General features: G+C 35.2%; 4 protein-coding genes across 8 annotated transcripts in view; 2 read left to right on the top strand and 2 right to left on the bottom strand.

Annotated features, from left to right (window-relative positions):
• LOC129804525 (calcium release-activated calcium channel protein 1) overlaps positions 1-7,173 on the top strand; it is a 36,994-nt gene extending 29,821 nt beyond the window's left edge. For all 4 annotated transcript variants that reach the window (XM_055851881.1, XM_055851882.1, XM_055851880.1 and 1 more), the window contains one exon: positions 6,052-7,173. In XM_055851881.1, coding sequence (XP_055707856.1) covers positions 6,052-6,588 — 537 coding nt within the window. In that variant the 3' untranslated portion in view covers positions 6,589-7,173. The remainder of the gene's footprint in view (positions 1-6,051) is intronic.
• Positions 2,824-4,320, bottom strand: LOC129804523 (putative nuclease HARBI1). The gene is made up of 3 exons (XM_055851878.1): positions 3,796-4,320; positions 3,429-3,730; positions 2,824-3,369 (listed from the first exon to the last, which is right to left on the bottom strand). Exons 1-3 carry the CDS (start codon positions 4,061-4,063, stop codon positions 2,836-2,838), a joined length of 1,104 nt encoding a protein of 367 aa, XP_055707853.1. The 5' UTR covers positions 4,064-4,320; the 3' UTR covers positions 2,824-2,835.
• A 136-nt stretch (positions 7,174-7,309) lies between the features above and the next one.
• LOC129804518 (zinc finger CCHC domain-containing protein 8 homolog) lies at positions 7,310-13,688 on the top strand. The gene is made up of 2 exons (XM_055851872.1): positions 7,310-8,499; positions 13,085-13,688. Exons 1-2 carry the CDS (start codon positions 7,446-7,448, stop codon positions 13,522-13,524), a joined length of 1,494 nt encoding a protein of 497 aa, XP_055707847.1. The 5' UTR covers positions 7,310-7,445; the 3' UTR covers positions 13,525-13,688.
• LOC129804529 (small integral membrane protein 14) lies at positions 13,540-19,742 on the bottom strand. 2 transcript variants are annotated; one of them, XM_055851887.1, is made up of 3 exons: positions 19,596-19,742; positions 19,401-19,470; positions 13,540-14,185 (listed from the first exon to the last, which is right to left on the bottom strand). In XM_055851887.1, the coding sequence occupies exon 3, from the start codon at positions 14,112-14,114 to the stop codon at positions 13,812-13,814; it is 303 nt and encodes a 100-aa protein (XP_055707862.1). In that variant the 5' UTR covers positions 14,115-14,185; positions 19,401-19,470; positions 19,596-19,742; the 3' UTR covers positions 13,540-13,811. The 2 variants fall into 2 exon arrangements, with proteins under 2 accessions (XP_055707862.1, XP_055707863.1); XM_055851888.1 differs by lacking the exon at positions 19,401-19,470.
• Positions 19,743-20,893: the final 1,151 nt, after the last annotated feature.

The raw sequence follows: 20,893 nt of genomic DNA, 5'->3' as shown, positions 1-20,893 counted from the left end.
ATTTTTCTTAAATAAATTCAAAATTAGCCTACTTTTTACTAAAATCGTGGCTACGTCCTTAGTCAGGGGCCTCTGGAAATTCATTTTTCCATATACGCTTTTGCACAGAGGCACTGGAGACTAACTGCAAATTTTGTCCTAAAGAGAATAGACTTATCAGTCTGATATACAGTGGGACCTCGATAGAGTCAACTAATTATTTCTACGCCTGTTGACTCTATTGGATTCGTTGACTCTATCAGAGTCCGAAAAAATCAATTGAAATGTGAAATTTTGATATAAAGAGGTATTATTTTATGTTTGGACTAGAAAATTGATAAATTCAACATGATAGTAGAATATTTTATTATATTAATCCATATATTCTATACCCTCTGGCCCAAAAATGTCGTGTGTTTAGACAAAAGTTGGAGATTACGGAATGATTTTTAAGAATATTTTTATTATTGTTAAATACACTCAGTTCTGGGATTACATGCACATTTTCGGGACCAAAAAACTCGCGAAATGGCATTATGCATCAAGAAAATTTGCAAACTCACAGGCGATTTCTTTTTAATGAATTTGCTGAAAAATTTTAATTTTCTGTTGCTTATTTTTGTTTTTGATCCAAATTTTCTTTTGAGATACCTACTGATATTTCAAAAAAATGTAAGTTAAAATAAATTTACACGTTCTCTTTAGTAGCGTAATTTTTATGATTTTTTATCATGTAATTTTTTTTAAAGAAGTTAGATCCTTTAAAAGTTCGAATAAATTTAGAAAAGTTTCTTCACTATGTTATACTCAAAAAAATCTAGCATTCTGTACGTTTTTTTGGAATTCGAATTCATTTTTTGTTTTTGCCATAATATTGTTCACTTACAAATTAATTATAGCTCAAAATTCCTTACATTGTGATCATAGACCTAATCAAAAAATCTTAAGACAAGAAAGGAAAGCCAAGAGAACTTTCAATCGGTCAAAAAGCTTAAAATCACGTAAAGAAAATTATTTTGATGGAAAATGATTTACACGGTTAATAAACTTACGAATTTTATCACAAAATTACCATGTCCTTACATAAATATTTTTTCTTGTGTTCAAAGTGTTACGTTGATACACAATAAAACTGATTTTTATTTCGAATAGATCATATTAAATCATATAATATTATTAGTTCAATAACACAAGAAAAGTTGACTCTATAGGAGTCAATTTGGGCCTAAGTTGACTCTATCGGAGTTCGTAGAGTCAGTAAAAAAAAATAGCTGTTGACTCTAATGGAAATTGACTCTATCGGGGGTTGACTATCGAGGTCTCACTGTACTTCGAATTTGTTCGGATTTGTTCATTTAAAGAAGCTATCTAAAAATACATATTTCATAATGTTCGCCGAAATAATACAAGAACTACAACCAAATTTGTTTAAGGATCTTGACAGACTTGAGGATTAGCCGAGAAAGGGCTTAGCGTAATGATATTTGAAATAATGGTTAAACTTCATTTCCATCATTTTCCACTAATCGCCTCTCGCGGCTTAAGTCGTAAGTGTGTCTAGGGCAAAAGTCCTGGGGGGGAATTCTGTAACGTTGTGAAGCGATCATTTGTGAACTGTTCACTATAGTCCTAAAAAAAGCTATTCTGTAAGCGGTGATAACTTCACGTGAAGCTATCGTTTGAGGTTATGTCTTTCACTTGTCAATTTGAGAGTGATGCGGGTGATGCTGATGCAGTGAAAATGAATGGAAACCGTGAAAACAGTGAAAATTCAGAAAATTCTGAACCAATTCTTAAACAGACAAGGAAGAGGGGTCCCTCAGATGAGCAAAAAAAGTCTCTCGTGGACTTCTTGGAGCATAATCTTTGGGTTGCTCGCAATCAGTGAGTAGAACTTTTAGCCGTTCTTGCTAAATTCTCAATCAAAATGCTTTGTAAATTGTTTTAGGTTTCAATCTGAAGACGGCACGGGTGATCTCAAATCCAAGTGGGATGAGGTCACGAAGATGCTTAATATGAAATGTGGAGCCCATAAAAATCCTGCAGAATGGAAAAAATGTTGGGTAGATCTCAAAACTTCTGTCAAGAAGAGATATTTTGGCTTGAAAGCAAGGATGGTTCAATCCGGCAATAACGGGTCTGTTGTTGATGAATTAGATGAGCTTGATCAAAGGATTGTGGGCATAATTACAATTGAAGCCCTCGAAGGAGATGGAAGCAGGGAACACGGTATATCAGCGACATCAGTGAGATCTGCACAAAGGAGCTCTGTTTTGAGTGACATCACAGACATTGAATTTTTGCCGGGACCGAGCAATGCACCAGAAACAGTTGTTTCAGGAACTTCGCATACATCGTCTTCACAGCACTCGCCAGCTGGGTCCGCTCCACAGCTCCGTCAGCCCACTAGGCCTGCAGCCAATCCCAAGAAACGAAACAAAGAGAATGAGGAAATGGTGCTTTTCAAAGAAATGTTGGAAATAAAGAGACGCAAATTGGAAATCCTTGAAGCAGATAATTTGAGAAAAATTGAAGATGACAAAATAAAGAGAGAGGCCCATGAGGTAAAACTTGAACTCATGCGAGCTCAAGTACAAGTACTGAAAAAACAAATATAACTTTTATGTGAAAAATCATTCAACAATACCAAAAAAAAAACCATTGAATTAGCTAATTTGTTTCTTTTGTGATTATTTAAAAAGGCAATACTTGCGTTACAAAATAAATAAATACGTTTATATTTATAAAACTGTTCTAATGGAAAAAGAGCAATTTATTGAATTCTGTATAAATATAAATGTAATAAAATGTTTTTGAATTCATTAATTTCACCAATTTATTTGAATCTTTCATCAATTAAAATACACTCCTTATAAGGTGCTCCCTCTGTCTCCTTCCTTGCTGTAAAAGCGTAGATGTTTCATTATGCTGATCTTCAAAATATTCCTGTTGATCTTCCTGAATTTCCAGCATGATGTCATCTTCACTGGGTAAAGGATAATATTGTTGAACCATAATATTATGGAGAGTGCAGCAAGAGTTTATTATAGCTCCTGCCCTTTTAGGGGAGTACATAAGTATCCTTTGTTTTGAAAGGCATCTGAACCTACTTTTTAAAACCCCAATACATCTTTCAATCACAGAACGTGTCCTCTTGTGAACAATGTTGTACCTTTCTTCGGCTGCATTGTGGGTATTGGACAAAGGAGTCATTAGCCACGGAAGCTGTGGATATCCACTATCACCAAGAATCCAACTGCTCCTATCACCCCTGAAATAGTTGTCTTTTAAAAATGTGCTTACTGAGGAGCTTTTGAACACGAAACTATCATGGGCAGCACCTCCAAAGGCAGCATTCACGTTCAAAATTTTTAGATTTGCTCCACTTATCTAAAAATATAATAATATTTGGATATAAAATCAATAGACATTTTAAGTTTAAAACTCACAATTTGAACGTTCTTTGAGTGCGATGATTTTCGAACTGCATAATATGCGTGTTCAATATTGTTTGGTGGCCTTTTTATTAGGATATGGGTACCATCTATGAGTCCAATAATTCCGGGGATTCCAAACCTCTCATAAAATTCTTGTTTTATTTCATCTTTTTCTGTTTCGGTTGCAGGGAAGCTTATGAATTGAGGTGCCAGAAATTCATCAATTATATCTGACACCTCTGACACACACCGAGAGACAGAGGCTTGTGACAGGCAAATCCGGGTTTCTTGGCCAATAGGGCGTTGGTAGGATCCTGAAAAAATTTATCAAGGAATATTTATTAAAAGATATGACAACATTGATGCATAAGAACCTCACCGACTGCAAAGAATCTTATGGCACAAAAGACTCTTTGTTCTTTCGTAAGTCCTGTTTCTCTCTGCCTCTCTTCCATGAACGGGAGAATGTGGTCAAGAAAAGTCCTGCAGAGTGGCTTTGTCAAGCGAAACAGTAGCTTAAAATCCCTGTCTGAGAGATCTTCTAAAGGATTATATGAGTTCCTCAATTCTCTCAACAAGGCACGCGCCTGTCTCTGCCTCCGCTGTTCTCGTGCCCGCCGTATCATCATCAAACCAAGAATATCCATTTTTTTACTTTTCAGAATCAGTATATTTTGTATTTTTCGCACTTTTCAACATAAAACACCTTCGATACCGCGTGTACACAAGGAAAGTTACAAAAAAATGACATTCCAGCAGATGGCTATTCAGTGTGTTGACATTTTTGCTTCACTCACAGTTACAGAATCGCAATTCTAGCAGTCGTGAAGCAGCTTGCGTGAACAGTTCACGGTGAATCGTTCACTGGTGATGTGTTCACAAAGTTACAGAATTCCCCCCCTGGTGCAATATCTGTAAAATCTTTACAACGAAAAGTGAGAAATAGCTTCACTTTTTAGGCTTTATGGGCCTCTGCTCTTAGTACTCAAAATAATGATGAGATTAGATTTCCATCAGTTTCTGACCAATCCGTCTCTCGGCTTCAGCCCATAAACGGCTTAGTGGGAAACTGATGGAAATTTAGTCAAATCTTTATTTTTATTATAATTACGTTAAGCCCGTTAAGCCGTCTCTCGACTTAAGTCGTCTGTCTAGTGTAGGGTATGATTCTTTTAGATAAATTTGTAAAAACCTTAATTTCCTAAATGACCAACTTATACTGTCCTATTTAGACAATTTTAATGCACAGTCTTTGAATGTGTAACTGTGTTATCACACTTTCACATTAAAATTTTAATATGATTCACATTAATTGTCGCTGGTGAGAGTCCAAATGTGTAATTTGTGTATTTGAATCATTTTATATTCAAAATTTGATCTACATGTTGATAAAAAGGTAGAATTCGCCCGCAAAATTTGATATAAATTGATTTATAGCATTAATGCGAAAAATTAATGCGATTTTCTCTTTAATTTTTTAATGTGAAAAATATTTATGCTTTAGGTAAATTTAAACTTATTTTTGCAGGCCAAGTCCACTTCTTTATTAATAAATAGAAAAACACCCCAAATATAAACCCATTCAGTCAATGTACCAGAAATACTTGAGATATAATGTTCATATTTTGGGATTAGTTTCCTACAGATTAATGGCCTCTACACATTGGGAGCAATTTTTGTCAAAAATTGCTTTTTTGAAGTAAATTCCCTGCAGCGTTGTAGGAGGCAACGTCAAATTTCTGTCAAAAACGCAATTTTTGACGAAAATTGCTCCCAATGTGTAGACGCCTTAATAGATGAATTTTTTGAAAAGAAAATGTTTTTACCTATTATGGGGGCGCCGGAAGCCCCTGTCAAACACACGTCTTAACAGTCACTGAATTTAAATTCTGTGCATTAATTCATTACAAACTCTATTGCTTTAGATCAGAGGTGTGCAAGAAACCGTTAAAACCGAATTAACGTCAAAATAAGTTTGTTATAGTAGCGTTTTGACCATTGACGTACATGTTTCATTTGACGTTAATTCGGTTTCAACGGTTTCTTGCACACCTCTGCTTTAGATAGAATAACTATCCAAGAACACAAATTGGCAACTAGAATTCAAATCAGGTAGGAGGAAAGAGGGCAATTTTAACAAATTCGACGGGATGTCGTATTTTCCATCCACCATTTTGAGTAAAAATTTTGCATGATCTTCCGCGAAGCAAGAAAACAATACCAAAAAGTATTCTCATCTTTATCGGACTATTTTTCCCAAATAATTGAATAACTAACGTTACTAAAAATCCATTTCCGACAGCAATTCGGATAAAAATTGCCCAGGACTAAATAATCTAAAATCACTCAATTTGCGTATGATGTATAATACCATGGTAAGGAATGGGTTAAGTGACTTAAAGACACAAATAACATATTTGGACGCTCACAAGCGACAATTAATGTGAATCACATTAAAATTTTAATGTGCAAGTGTGACAACGCCGTAAAACAGTAATTTCTCAAAATCCAGAGATAAGTTGATGAAACTTCTCCCACCTTACCAATCTGTAAATTGTGGGAATCTTTCCCATAAATGTTCTCTTCCGTTTAATGCTAATCATGCGTTGTTTTTTTTCCTGTGGCATTCCGACAGGTCGCAATGGTGGAAGTGCAACTCAACAATGATACACAAGTGCCAGTTGGAATGCTGATAGCTTTTGCTATCTGCACGACACTCCTGGTGGCCGTTCATATGCTGGCCCTAATGATTAGCACCTGTATCCTGCCTAACATAGAGACTGTTTGCAATCTGCATAGCATCTCTCTTGTCCACGAATCTCCACATGAAAGACTGCATTGGTACATTGAGACAGCATGGGCATTCTCTACACTACTGGGACTGATACTATTTCTCCTGGAGATTGCTATTCTATGCTGGGTGAAATTCTACGATCTGAGTCAGGCAGCCGCATGGTCAGCATGCATTGTGCTCATTCCCGTTCTCATAGTCTTCCTGGCTTTTGCCATTCACTTCTACAGATCCCTCATGACACACAAATATGAGGTGACAGTGTCTGGGATTAGAGAATTGGAGATTCTCAAGGAACAAATGGAACATGATCATCTTGAGCATCATAGGAGTGTCAACAATGGACTCCACTACAACAGTGCCTCGGCAGAAATTGTCTAGCGATTGGAAGTAGAGGGAGAATGACTAGAACAAACATCCCGGAAGTGCCTGAGGACTTCCAGTAAACCACTTGATATGAGTGGAAAATCTCTTCAAAATGTGATTGCGTTTCTATAAGCAAAAGCGAAAATCATAAAGACAATTTTTCCGTGTGAATGTGATCTGAGAAATCTTAGGAGAGCGACATAATTTTTTTTATAAATCTTTTCTCATCTCATTTTATATTTTTAACAATATTGGTATCCATCCCCAAGACAGCTCCTATTTTGTGACAAAATACACCTTCTCCGTTTTTTTTTGCGCATTCGTGAGAATGTTCTGAGATGTTTTACTACTTAAGCGATAGTTTAGTATTAAGGTGTACTTATTGTTTAAGATACTGTGAATATTTTTACACAATTTGTCTTCCTTTGAGAATATGGGGAGAATGGTTTTGGGGGGCATGAAAATGAAGTCAGAAGAAGCCTTCCTCGTGAGAAACATAACCTCAAACCAAAAGCAATATGTACACGTCAATGTTTTCGCAGAAAACATCATGTAAATAGATAAATTGTAATAAAAATTAATAATTTAACAAACTTACCACTCTATTGTTGTTTTTGCACTACACTTTTTGAAGATTTAGAACTTTTTTTCACTCAGTCAACAAATTCACTTTTTTCTCAGAAACCCCGGCAAAGCCAACTGACTATTTGGATTCCATTTTTGTGATGACAGAGCCCTCTGTTGAGAAATTCATCGAAATCGTCCGGATCGCAGAAGGCTTGTCAAAAAGGCTATTTGTTTTTTGGATTTTCGTGTGAGTGAAATTTTCGAGGGAAAAATTGAGTAAATTGTAAAAAAATATCCAATAAAACATGTCTAAGACGATAGACTTAAATAGTAGTGATTGTCAAGTAATAGAAGAGCATGTATCTATTGTAAATTTGGACACAACAGAGGAAGAACTGGCTGTTCCAGAGGAGGATGCAGAGAAGCCCATAGAGCCGTTCCTGCACATGGAATTTCAGGATGAAAATGCATGTAAATGTCTCCTGGAGAAGATTAGACGGAGTGTAGAGTCTTTTCTCAAGACAAAGGACAAAAAAGTCCGTGTGGTAGTTGATGAATCGGGACAGAAAGCTGATATTTTCGCTGAGGAAGCGTCAGAAGCTGGATCCATCTTCATGGTGGACAACAAGCCGTCAATTAGGCTGAAAACCAACGAAGTGCCTACCTACCTGCCCAGCGAGCGGTCCACTCTGCACAATGGTGAGCTACCTGGGAATAAGGTAACGTTCAAGAAGACTCCAATGTGCTACAATTGTAGCGGCAGCCACTCCCTCATTGAATGCACCCAGCCCAGGAATCCAGATCGCATCCGGAGAGCCAGAATGCAGAATGCAAATTCCAAACTCGAGCGCTATCACACAGACATTGAGCAGAAATTTGCTCACATCAAACCCGGACGCTTTAGTGAAAATCTCCGGAAAGCTCTGGGGCTCCATCGGAAAAATCTTCCTGTATTTGTTTATCGAATGAGACTACTGGGATACCCACCTGGATGGCTCGAAGAAGCCAAGATCTCACACTCTGGGCTCAATCTGTTTGATTCCGAGGGACGCAGTGTACGTCCAGACACTCTGGAGGACGGAGAAGTGCACGAGTTGCGTGCTCAGTACAATCCAGAGCGAATAATTGACTTTCCGGGCTTCAATGTTGACCCACCCAAAGGCTCAGTGGACGAAGCCCAGCTCTATGGAGTGCCTCCCATGATGGAGTACCATCGGAAGGAGGTGATGTTCAAGATGTTTGGGCTTGAGGAATCGCAGCCGGGGTACAAGAGGAAAAAACTCGGCGAATTGGAAGCATCATCGCCCAATGGGGATGCTAATACTGAATCCCAGGACATGGATATTGCAGACAATGATGGTAAGTAAAATATCCAATTTATTGTTATCGCGTCTTTGTATTGTGTCCTCTGATCGTGCTGAAACTTTCCCAAAGTTTTTATCGGACCTCCACTGCAGGCACTTGGGTGATCTTGAGTGTTACAAAAAATATTCTAGATTTTTCTAGTTTACCATCAGCCACAAAATCTAATTTTTATCGATTAGAAATAGTCCTAAAATTTGTTTTCCCCGTTTTCCCTCACGGTAAAAAATTTCATATTTGTTCCCAAAAATTAGCTCGTCCACGGACACCATAATTTTTGGAATAAATTTGTACCTTCTAGGAGAAACAAATAACCGGCTTATGAGGTGAGATTCTTAATGTGAGCTAACTCGGAGTGCATGCAAATTCGATTTAGACCTGAAGTTGGGGTACGCCATTTAGTTATCTTGAATCAAATTCGTCAAATTATACAAATTTTGTATTAAAATCAAAATATCAAGGATTTGGATGAACTGGCACAAAAGTGATATATGGGTGAAATGTAGACCAGAATGTACTCTATAATTTTGCCGTAGAACTTGATCTCATCGATTAATCAGAAGCCGAGATAAGCGACGTTGTTTGTTTCTGAACTCGTTTTTTCGCCCAGAGCGCCCCAAGTGTTCATTTGGTGAACTTCAATTATATCAAAGAATTGTTGTATTTTGTGAGACTTTCCGTTTAAAACCCTATTTTAAGTGTCTTGGTCGAGAAGAAGCAGTCAAATTGTCATCTGAGTGGTTTCAAAACGTTATTAGGACAAGCTTATAATATTATATAAGGCCATTGCTCTCATCTTTTACATTCAGGGGGGTGACATTAGCTATGAAAAATGCGACCAGTTTTAGTGTACATTTTTCCCTGTTTTCGTACACATTTTACGAGATATCTCCGAAAGTACGTAGGTTGCCAATTTGGGGTTTTCGGTTGCCCATTCCATATTAAATTGGCTTTTATTTTGTATTTGTATTTTTTGCTAATCCATTCCACAATGACAGAAAAGACCGAATAAACTCCAAAGTTTTTTCGGCACGCTAGAAACATATCGTCAGTTAAATCAGCATTTATCGTAACTTCATTTTTGCGATTTTGGGATATATACATATTAGGAATCGGCGTAATTTTGTTTATTAAACGCACTTGTGAAAAGGAAACTTTTATAAGCCCAATAAAAATTATTTTAAATAAAAATTATCGTAAGTGCCTTTAATTAACAAAAATTTATCAGAATTTGTCGTAACTTCCATTTTTGGGGAAGTTACGACAAATTTCCATACAAAATTTTCAATAATCAGCATTTGCCGTAACTTCTTTTGCTTACTTGCGTGGTTTGTAATTTTCAGCAAAATTGCAATATTTCTCAATAAAACGTTTGTAAACTCTTCCAAATATCGAAAGACAGTGCGAATAGTGTAACATGAAATCATTTTAATTCAATATTTGCGAGAAAAAAGTGAGAAAAAATCCCTACCCATTTGTCATTAATTCAAAACAAAACAAGCGACGTGGCGCACAAAATTTATTCAATAAAACTTATGAAATAAAAGCTTTTAGGGACAGGTATAACAGTATTATTGACTAATTTAGTCAAATAATAGCACTTATTATCACTAGAATAATTCAAATTGATATAATGCATTTTAGGAAATTGTCGTAACTTCCAGAATCTCCATACATTGGAAGTTACGGCTTTATAAACCATGGAAGTTACGACAAAATATTATTGTGTTTCTTCTAACATATTTCTCAATATTGCAGCTTTTAAATAATTTTATAAAGATTTTCTCGAGTTAACTTACAGTTTATTAGTGCCACTTTTATTATTTTGACTCAAAAGTATCGCATTCGGAGCTAATTTTTAAGAAAAATAATATTGAAATGAAAATTTCGTCTCCCGAAAAGTTGTCAAAAGGAAGTTACGACAAATGCTGATTTAACTGCCGATATGGGATCAAAGGAAACGTCATGCCCTTGTTTACATTAATGGTCGCAAATACCCGGGTAATTTGAAATTGACGGGTACCCGGTTCCACTGAAGTTCTTACCCAGGTACCCTACCCGGGTATGAACCGGTTCTACATATCAATTTTTAAATATATTTTTAACTGCACTAAAAATGGATGTTTTAGGGCTTCAGGCATTCTTTCGGCCGCATGCCATCATTTTTAGCTTGCTACTTCGGAATGTTATCATCCGCGAGGATTATTCAATCCCTCGGGCGACAGGTCACTTTGCTCTCCTTTCTCCCTCTTGAATGTAGGCAGCCACGAGGATCATTGTGTATTCAGTGATGATCAAGCAAAAAGCCGAAGTAAATTTAAGGATGCCTTAAGAAAAAAAATTGAAAAACTCACCAAAGTAACGGAAAATTAAATAAATAAAATACCTGATTATTTTATTTAAAAAGGAGAATTTAGATCAATTTTAGATTAAAGAAAAATGTGGTAAGGAATCCCTTTTTTTTAGATACGTTGCTGGAAACTTATAAATTTTTGCTTTAGCGAGTGTGATTTTTATGGAGCACAAACTTGAATGGACCAACAAAGTAAAAAACATTTTGATAATAACTCTCTTTATCCCAAAAAAACTCTGTAACTTTTGTCGTGACTTCAAAAACCTTCTGCAGAAATCCTGCGAACTAAAAACGGCTATAGATAATTACAGATTTAAAAACCATTTAACACATATTTCTAAGACTAAAACTGATTTAGAATTTTAAACAAAAAGCAATTTTAGGGTTTCTGAACATAAGACAACATTCCAGAATTGCTCGAATTCTGAGTCAATCCACATAGTGACTATCCCCAGAATTGTTCTGGACAGGCAATTCTCGTGCTTCTTTACCATCTCTTTTTGAAAATGTTGAGAATTTAGGCAGAACAGGGTGAAAAATAAAAAAAATGGTTATTTATTTCTTACAGGCTCCTAGTGAGAAATCCTTAGTTTGAATATTATTATTCAATTTTTTCTTCTCTTCAACTTAACCAAAGATCGTTTTGCTTCACGTTTTTTAAACTTTTTTCAAGAAACAGAATAAAATATCGTTTTTTGAGTTGTAGTAATTTAACAGGTTTTCTGCGAGATATCTTAGGTTAAAAAATATTTTATTATAAAGTTTTTTACATTCTCTTTTAAACATTTTTTTTAAATTTATTTTACTACCATAACAAGAATTAGCAACAGAGTTTCTGAAATGCATACTTTTATGTATATTTTAATTTTGTTTTGGAAAGATGATTAGAAAATCCTGCATTGAATTTGCAACGCAGAAAACGAGACTAATAGTGTAATTTATTTTTTTTAGTAACATTTTATTACAATGTACTGAAAACACGCACAGCTCAATCATAAAACAGTTAAGGTTGCGCTTAAAATCACGCACACCTCAATCTTAAAACGGTCAAGATTGCGATTAAAAACAGGAAGAGCAGAATCATAAAACGTCTAAGAATGCGCTCAAAAACATGCACAGCTGAATCACAAAACGGTTAAGATTGCGCTTAAAATCACGCACAGCTCAATCATAAAACGGTTGTGCGTGTTTTCAGCACAATTTTAGCTGTATTTAGGACAATTTAGCTGTACTTAGGGCTTCGGTGTTTATATGCAACTATTCCAAAATTTGGCACACACTGAGAAAAAAAGAGGGTGCGAATAACTTTTTTCCCTCACAACTTTAACACTTTTTATGTGTAAAAATACATCAACATTTTATAATGTTAATTTTGCACCTTTTAACTCTTTCCGGACCGCAGCATATGCTGCAAGCCAATTTCACAATTTTTAATCAAAAATATCTAAGCTCAGGAATTAATTGAGGTCCTGCAAAAAATATCTTACATTTGGACATCCTTATAGTTTGTAATCATCCACAAGAATCGGATTTTTATCAACTCTGAATAATTAAAAAACATTGTTTTTCATAGAAAATGCATATGCTTCTTTGGGTACTAAAGTCCCAAAAGAGACGAAAGAGTTAAAGGGTAAAATTAACATGAAAAAATGTACCTTTAACCCTTAATACACCTAAAAGGGGTAATATTTACACCGATTTCGGATCAATACTGCAGGGTAAAATTAACCTTTCCGAAATGTTATTTTAACTTTCGGATTTCTCTCAGTGCACTTACCCCAAGTGAGGAGTGTTCGCTCACGTTAAGAATCTCACTTATAATAAGCTGATTTAGGCTTATCTATCCGTTTTGAAATTATTTTTTTACAAGAAGATGTGGCGATACCTCCGAAGAGACGCTATGAAACACACGTCGTAACGGTCACTGAATTTAAATTCTTTACTTTTGTTTTTTTTTTTTTCAAAAAATATTAATTTTTAGAGTTTAACTGTCTACGACACTAACTTGTCCCTCAGAATTACAATCAAGAAATAGAATGAAGGAAATTATTATCAAAAACGACGCAATGTCAAACGAAAATTATATATATGTAGTTTAGGCAGAAGCACTAAAATTTTAGATTAATTTTGAGGCAAATATTCTTCCTGAAAATCATGAGAAAAGATTCACATTTTTTTAATTCATGTGAATCTTTTACTCATATGTTTTCCTTCTGGTTTCACTTTCAGAGTCTGAGACTTCTCCTGAACAACATTTTGCCCTCAGTACAAATGAAGAGAGTAGTCAGAGTTCAAAGACCGATCAAGAAGCCAGTCAGGAGAGTGAAAATGGTAGAACTTCTCCGTCCTTGGATGAGCTCCAAGCTGCCCAGGAGCGTCTTCTGGAGGAGCTGAATTCCAACAGTAGTTCCGGAGAGTCCTCCAGGAGTGGCAAGGAAAGACCAAGGACACCTGAGAATCGTGGAAAGTCGCTCTCGACGATGCCTGGCACGCCAATTCTCGTGCCATTCTCTCCGTACTCCCGTCTCCCGGACGGTGACAGATGGGCCAAAGGTGTGAGTGGAGTGATTGACTTTGAGAATTTGCCCGATAGCACCGGCAAGTATGAGAAGATGAAGGGTGTTTTAGAGAAAGTGCGTGAAACTGTGTGCAAGATTCACAAAGAGTGAGAAGTGAGAATGCTGTAGAGGTATTAATACTTTTTTATTTAAATTGCGTTTCTATACATTTTTTTTTCTGCGTGTATTGTAAAATACGAGCCATTTTATGGGACAAAATAAAACACTGAGAGATATTGTTTTCTCAAAGAAAAGAAAAGAAAAATAAAATAAAACAAGAGAGGGATAAAGTGTGCTGAAAAGGATCATTGCAAAAAAAGGGCAATTTGCAAGAAGACAGAAAAAAAGAGCACGGAATCTCCTCAAAAAGCGAGGACAGCAAATCATGGAATTGTCAATCAGCCAACGGTTGGTGGGGGCCCGCCATCATCGGTTCCCGGACGATTGGCCACTGGCTTTTCCGTTGTGCCTACATTGCGGCGCAGACTACTGGGGCGCATCATGAAAAGTATCACAGCAAACACGAGGAACATGGTCATCGTGGTGAATCCCGTGCCAAGGTTGTCTGGATTGGAGGATGGCAAGTCGATGCACTCGGTGTCCGTGCAGTAATTCTGATTCTGTCGCAGCAGCGTCAAAAGGCGACGCATGGCGATCTCATGGCTCCAGATGCATTCGCATCCATCAAACTCGTCTGCCATCTTGATGATGTTCTCTTCCTGACTCGCGTGTTCAACACTCCTCAAATTGCCTCTCCCCCAAAAGGAATGATCTACACAAGGTAAGAGAGAGATCTTCGTTAAACCCTTGAAAAATAATTAAATTCTTCTAATTTGGCCAAATGATCAAAAGAAAGTCAACCACAAAATGCCCAACAGTATTTTGTTAATCACGATAAAAAAGTTACTTTAGTAAAAAAAAAATGAAGGTCATAAAGTAATTAAAAACAAAATACTGATAAAGATTTCCTCACACGTTTTCAAATTCAACTCAATCAAACCAGTCAAAATTTCACTTAACTTATGTGCTACATAGATCTACGGCTTAAGCCGAGAGATGGCTTAACGTAATGATAATCAAAATAGTGCATTAGACTACATTTCCATCAGTTTCTCACTAAGCTGTCTCTCGGCTTAAGCCGCAATGGCCTAAACAGACTTTCGACTTAAGCCGAGAGTCGGCTTAGTGGGAACCTGATGGAAACGTAGTCTACATTATTCTAATGTAGAAATGAATCCAGAAAATTAAAAAGCTTTGTCAAATCATCGGCCAAATGGATTTTGTTAAAACACTAAGACAAATCCGAAAAAGTTAAAATAACATTCCGGAAATGTTAATTTTACCCTGCAGTATTGATCCGAAATCGGTGTAAATATTACCCTTTTTAGGTGTATTATGAGTTAAAGTTACCCTTTTTCATGTTAATTTTACCCTTAAAAAGTTGTAAAATTAACATTAAAAAATGTTGATATAATTTCACACCTAAAAAGTGTTAAAATTATGAGGAAAAAATGTTAATCGCACCCTCTTTTTTTCTCAGTGAATGTCGAAAGGATGTTATTTTCCAATTTGACAAAACTTTTTTTACATTTATATGGGAAAAATATCTTTTTGACAAACTTTGAACAAAATCCAGTTGCACGTTTATTTGACAAAACTTTTTCGTTTTCTGTATAGAATTATCACTCTGACAAATTTTTAACAAAGGGGACCGCAGTTTATGCAGCTTATGCAGCAAGCCTATATAACGATATTTTGATCAAAAACATCTTAGTTCAGGAATTAATCGAGCTCCAACAAAATATATCGTCGGTTGCGTCTACCTCTATCGTATCAGCATTTCTTTTGTGTCAGCATTTCACGCAAGAGGAGACGTATGTATTGTTAGCTTGCACCAAATGCAGATACGACAGAGGTAGCCGCTACCGACTATATATCCTATCCCGTCAAATAATATCTGCAGATATCTTTAAGATTTCTGTAGAGAAAATCTACACCTCTACAGAATATCTGCAGATAAATTCTGTAGATATTCTTACGAATTTTATTTGGGCTTGGGACAAAATTCGTCAGAATATTTCGGCAGATTTTCTGACGAATCTCTAGACGAATTTCTGTAGATATTCTGTAGATTTTTTGTACATTCCAGACTTTCCAGACAAGATGTGTCAGAAGAGATGGAAAAAATTTTCACTGAAGTTTGCAAAATTCTATAGAGTTATTCTTAGTGATATCACGGTGTTTATATAAAATAAAGAATTCTGCGACGCCGTGTTACAAGTAGAGAAAAGTGAAGTGAAAACTTTAAGCAGAGTGTCGACCAAAATTTCATGTTTTTGTATCATTCGATTGGCGATTTTTAAGAAATTAGTATTTTTGTTCGCAGTTTTTTTACTTATCTAAAATGTGTACTCGGTAATGCTTGTTAAGCAGAGCATACAATTTTCTTTATAACTTCTACAGTTTCTTCATAAATCAACAATATTTTTGTGAAGTAATGGAGGTTATGCAGATTTTCTAGGGAGAAATTCTGCCGAGAATCTGCAGATTTTCTCTGAATGTACTAGAATATACCGTTAAAATTCAAAAAACCTCAGAGTAAAAATCGGCAGGTAGAGCAATGATTTGACGGGATATTTTTACAATTTTAAAGTTTGTAATCATATTCACAAATTTTTAACGATCCTAAATAGTGAAATAAAATTGTTTTTCCCGCAGTTCCAAAAGAATTAAAGTGACATTTTTTCAAAGTTTGTCCACTCTTCACTAAGTACTTTGGGTACTTTAGGTATCCATGTCAAAAATAATAGATTTCATGAAATCGAGGAAATTGGGGCAAAATGTGATATATTAAAAATTTAAAAATTCGGTATATTCTAAGATAGGAGGGTTCGTGATTTCTGATTTTTAGCGAAGATGTCCTTCATGAACATCCGTAAACTTACATGATTTATAGAATTTGAGCAAGGACTGGAAAACAAATAAATCTAATTTTGTGCCCTCTTTTATCTCTCACAAAGTAATAATGACCACCCACATAATACCAATTATAATCGACTTATTTTCTAGAAATAATGAATTTAGCATTATATCAGAATAATTTGGTTCCGCTGACAACGAATTTATTAACTGTTTTTTCCGAAGAGTTTTCCCCGTTTTCCCTTTAAAAATTATTTAATAGAAAATAAAAAAAATCAGGGTACAATGTGTGAGATGCAACAGTAGTGTAAGAAACGGAAAAAAGTTTACATTTGACTCTTCGTTATTCGGCTGACTGGGGGACAAAATGACATTTAAGTTTTTTGAATGATCAACGATTTTTCAATTTTGTGCTGTTTGAATTTATTTTCTGTCTGACAAAGAATCAGAGAATTTTCTTCATGGTGTGCTTATGTTTCATTTTTTATCACAATTATGTATTAAAAACTTCGATATAATGATAATAATACTTTATTTCACTCTGGAGAAACTTCATGTTTAGTAAAAATAATTTTGAATACATCAACCGCCAGTGTTTGGCAGCTGTCACCCGGATAACGGAAGTGCCGGATAACGAAGAGCTGAGTGTACTTTAAAACAATCTTTTTTGCACTTGAAAACGAAAAATGTTTGTTGTTTTTTCTCTGACCTGTCACACAAAACTGAAGATGGTAAGCAAACGAAAGGTCAAAATGAGTTCAGCTTCAGAAAATAAGTTAGTAAGACTATAACTGAGGACACTGTAGATGTAGATGTAGATATTTCAACTTCAAATAAGTAATATTATCTCAGTAAAATGCGTTTTATTGAATGACCGCCTTGAGGCGGTCTTACCTGTTTAGAAGGGTTAAAAAGGCCCTAGAAAACGCATTTATCAACCGAATGATACACTCAGCTCTTCGTTATCCGGGTGACAGCTGCCAAACACTGGCGGTTGATGTATTCAAAACGATTTTTTACGAAGAATGCAGTTTCTCCAGAGTGAAATAAAGTATTATTATCATTATATCGAAGTTTTTAATACATAATTGTGATAAAAAATGAAACATAAGCACACCATGAAGAAAATTCTCTTGTTCTTTGTCAGACAGAAAATAAATTCACACAGCACAAAATATAAAAACCATTGATCATTCAAAAAACTTAAATGTCATTTTGTCCCCCAGTCAGCCGGATAACGAAGAGTTTAATGTATTATGTTACTTTTAGTGTAAACGAAAAACAGATTTTTGCGAAAAACAAAAGAAATTCACATTATTCGAAGGCATGAAAACGTTCGAGGGGAGAGCACTTTCCCCTATACAGTAGACTCTCGCAAATTCGGCTCTTTTAAGATCGGGCTACTTTTTAATTCGGGCAGCGGTTACATTTGAATAAAGTTTGTTGTCATTTTTCAAGTTTGATTATGATTATCAAATGAATCAAATATGCTCAAATTTGACATGGGTTTGTTTTAGTTTTGATGTGGTTTTGCATTATTGAGGGATTTTCATGCAATTTACGTTATATATGAGTGTGTAAACTCAATATCTATATGCACATGAATGAAAAATCGTTGCATTTCAAAAACTTTGTCGCCCGAATTTCTGTCTAATTCGGCTGACATTTCGGCCCCATATGCCCGAATTTGAGAGAGTCTACTGTATATTTTTTTTGTCCGAAAATTTTATTACCTAAAACTATTTTGTGGGATCTTTTGAGTTATTCATGAATCTGCTCAAATCGGTTATGAACCGATAATCACGAGTTCGAGCACTTCGCAAAGCCTGAGGCACATTGCCACCCCTTTTCTAAACTGAATACTTTTACAACACAAAGTCCCTTCATAAACTATATTACTCACTTGTGAAAGTCAGATAAATTATTTTCTTTTTTTTTTATAGCAAAATTGTACTAAAGATTTTACTGTGCCCCAAAGTACTAAAAAAGAGTTTTGCCAAAACGAAAAATTTTTTATTCAAGGAAACATTAAATAATAATTTACCAAACACATTTGGGATGAAGTAATTACTATTATCTGGTGTTTATTATCTGGGTTATCAGAGTAAATAGCCCATTTTTTCCGTTGTTCGACAAATGAATAAAACAAATCATCTATACACTCATGAAGTTGTTTTTTACATTGTAAGCAAACTTTTCAATTACAAAGTATAATTTTTTTTGGGGTAATTTGAGGAAAAGCAAATAAAAATTACTTGTGCAAGTCTTGACCTCCACTTTGGTATACGTTAGTGACCTTGAGGAATTCTCAATGGACAGCAATTTTGGGCTAGATAATTTCTGATGACTCCTTAACATTGCTGCTTTTAGTTTTGGAGAAAAAAAAATGCCCAAGAGTTTCCTTGGGAACAGCGATTTGCGCTTTTGGGCTCGTGAAGTCGTGGCACGATTGCATGAGCTGGTAAATCGTGAATGGTTGAGGAATATGGAAAGCAAATAGTTGAAACAAGTGGAATAGAACATTATTTTTTACAGTTTCGCAGAGAAATATGGGAATGTTTCCGGGAGTTTTTTAGCTGCTGATTTCTTCTTCGTCTTATCAAATTTTTGCGTTTTATTGAAGATTTACAAAGTTGAAGGTTTTTTTTTTCTGTTAAAAAACTTTCTAGTTTACAATAAGACAGTTTTAATTATCTTGAGAAATTGTAATTATGTGAATTATGATGTCATCACATAAATTGGGCAATAACTGGGCCAATTAATTCTTACTAATTTTCTGTCCTTATTTTTTTTTACGTATCTTGTGTAAACTTAGAACTTTGATTATTTAATATTATGTTTAGTAAATATTGCCACTCCCCTTATTCACTATCTCTTCTAGAAATCTTCTGTAGAAATGTTTATAAACAAAGAGGAAATGGTTTTCTTTTGGGCGGAATGGAGGCTGAAGAAATTTGCTACTGTGGCATCTGTCATGGAATATTTTCGTCAATTTACCCCAGAAATCATTGACAATCCCACAAGATTTCTATAAAATTTGCAAGATAACACTTTTAACTTTCACTTACACGTAATTTTAATCACTCCCTTCTCGTCTTCGACATAGATTTTGGGAAAAATTACAGCTCGAATATTTTTCTGCACGAAAAGAAAACCAATGCAAAACACAATTCAATAAACAATACAGATGGCGTCTAGATCGAATGAAAGATCCAATGAGAGGGCTATTCGAAGGGATATTGAGATTGCGCGCTTTTTATTACCTTCAATGGGTTTGATAAGAATTTTCTCAACACACTCTTATCCTTTTTTCACAAGGAAAATCAAACAAATTTTGCACATAACACCTTTATTCCACAAAATGTAAATGTCGAATGGACGTACAGTCGGCTTTCACGGAGAAATTGCGACGACTAAATGTATTGTGTGACGTTTTCTAGCATCAACGGCCAATCAACGTGCGTTTCGTGGTGCTTTTCACAGGCAAAGATTGCAAATTGCATGAAAAATAAATAAATGAATATTTCATGTGCAATTATTTCCCTCTTATCAAACATATACATGTGTATAATATTTGAGGACCTCAGAACAAAAAAAAAAACGATATTTTAATAGGGAAATGCATACGACTTAGAGTTTTTTTTTGCTCCGAGCGCCTCATTTGTGATGTGATTCTGTTTCACTGCTTATTATTATTCATATTATTTTTGATCATTTTTTATACGAATCGCTCTTAGTGCAGGCCTGAGCTAAAAGAAAAGCCGAAGTGAATTTGGTGGTGCCTGTTGGCATTCTTCGAAAGGCCGCGAAAATTCACGTAGAGAAAATGAGAGGTTTTTTTTAATGTGAAAATTGTTTAATTCCTTAGAGTTAAGTCATTTTTACAAGAAAATCCTTTTATTAATTTAGTTGAATACAGTTATTTGGGTTAATTGTGAATAATTGTCGATATTACAACAAAAACACTGAGATGAAATTTTGGGAAGACTCATATTCTTTTGAGCTGTCCCAAAATTCAGGATAGGTTTGAGAAAAACCCTTTTGTACAACACTATTTTGGTTAATAAGGAATGCAAAAGTACATATTACAAGAAGGGACACGACCTGCTAAAAGGATAAAATAGAGAAGAAAATATTTTGTCGCATATCAGAGATTTTTTTGCAATCGCAGCGCCGCCAGACGTTTGTCAAGTGAGTTATTTGTGTCTCTATCTCTCTCTCACAGTTGAATTGCGCGCGATTTAAGAACTTTCCATATGAAGTGATATTTGCATTTAATTTCATGGTATTTCTGCAAGATTCAAGTAAAAGGGTGTGTAGTGAACATCTATCCGTCTTCCGACAAAGATATCAAGAAGACAATTTCTTTCTATATGAGTTTTTATGTCTGTTATGTCTTTTTGACGCAAAAATATTTATCATGGCACCGTGTATAAGCGGGATTAGTATTACCAGTATGGCTATCTGTAATATTTTCATTAAAATTATCAGAACAAAATTTCCGATATTACACGACTTTTAACGAGCACAGGTCTGCTCTAGGGGAAAGTACTCCCTTCGA

Source organism: Phlebotomus papatasi, chromosome 2, assembly GCF_024763615.1.
Source record: "Phlebotomus papatasi isolate M1 chromosome 2, Ppap_2.1, whole genome shotgun sequence".
NCBI classification, from domain to species: domain Eukaryota; kingdom Metazoa; phylum Arthropoda; class Insecta; order Diptera; family Psychodidae; genus Phlebotomus; species Phlebotomus papatasi.
The sequence above is the reverse complement of the archived record's forward strand: the minus strand, read 5'-3'. Positions and strand labels throughout refer to the sequence as shown.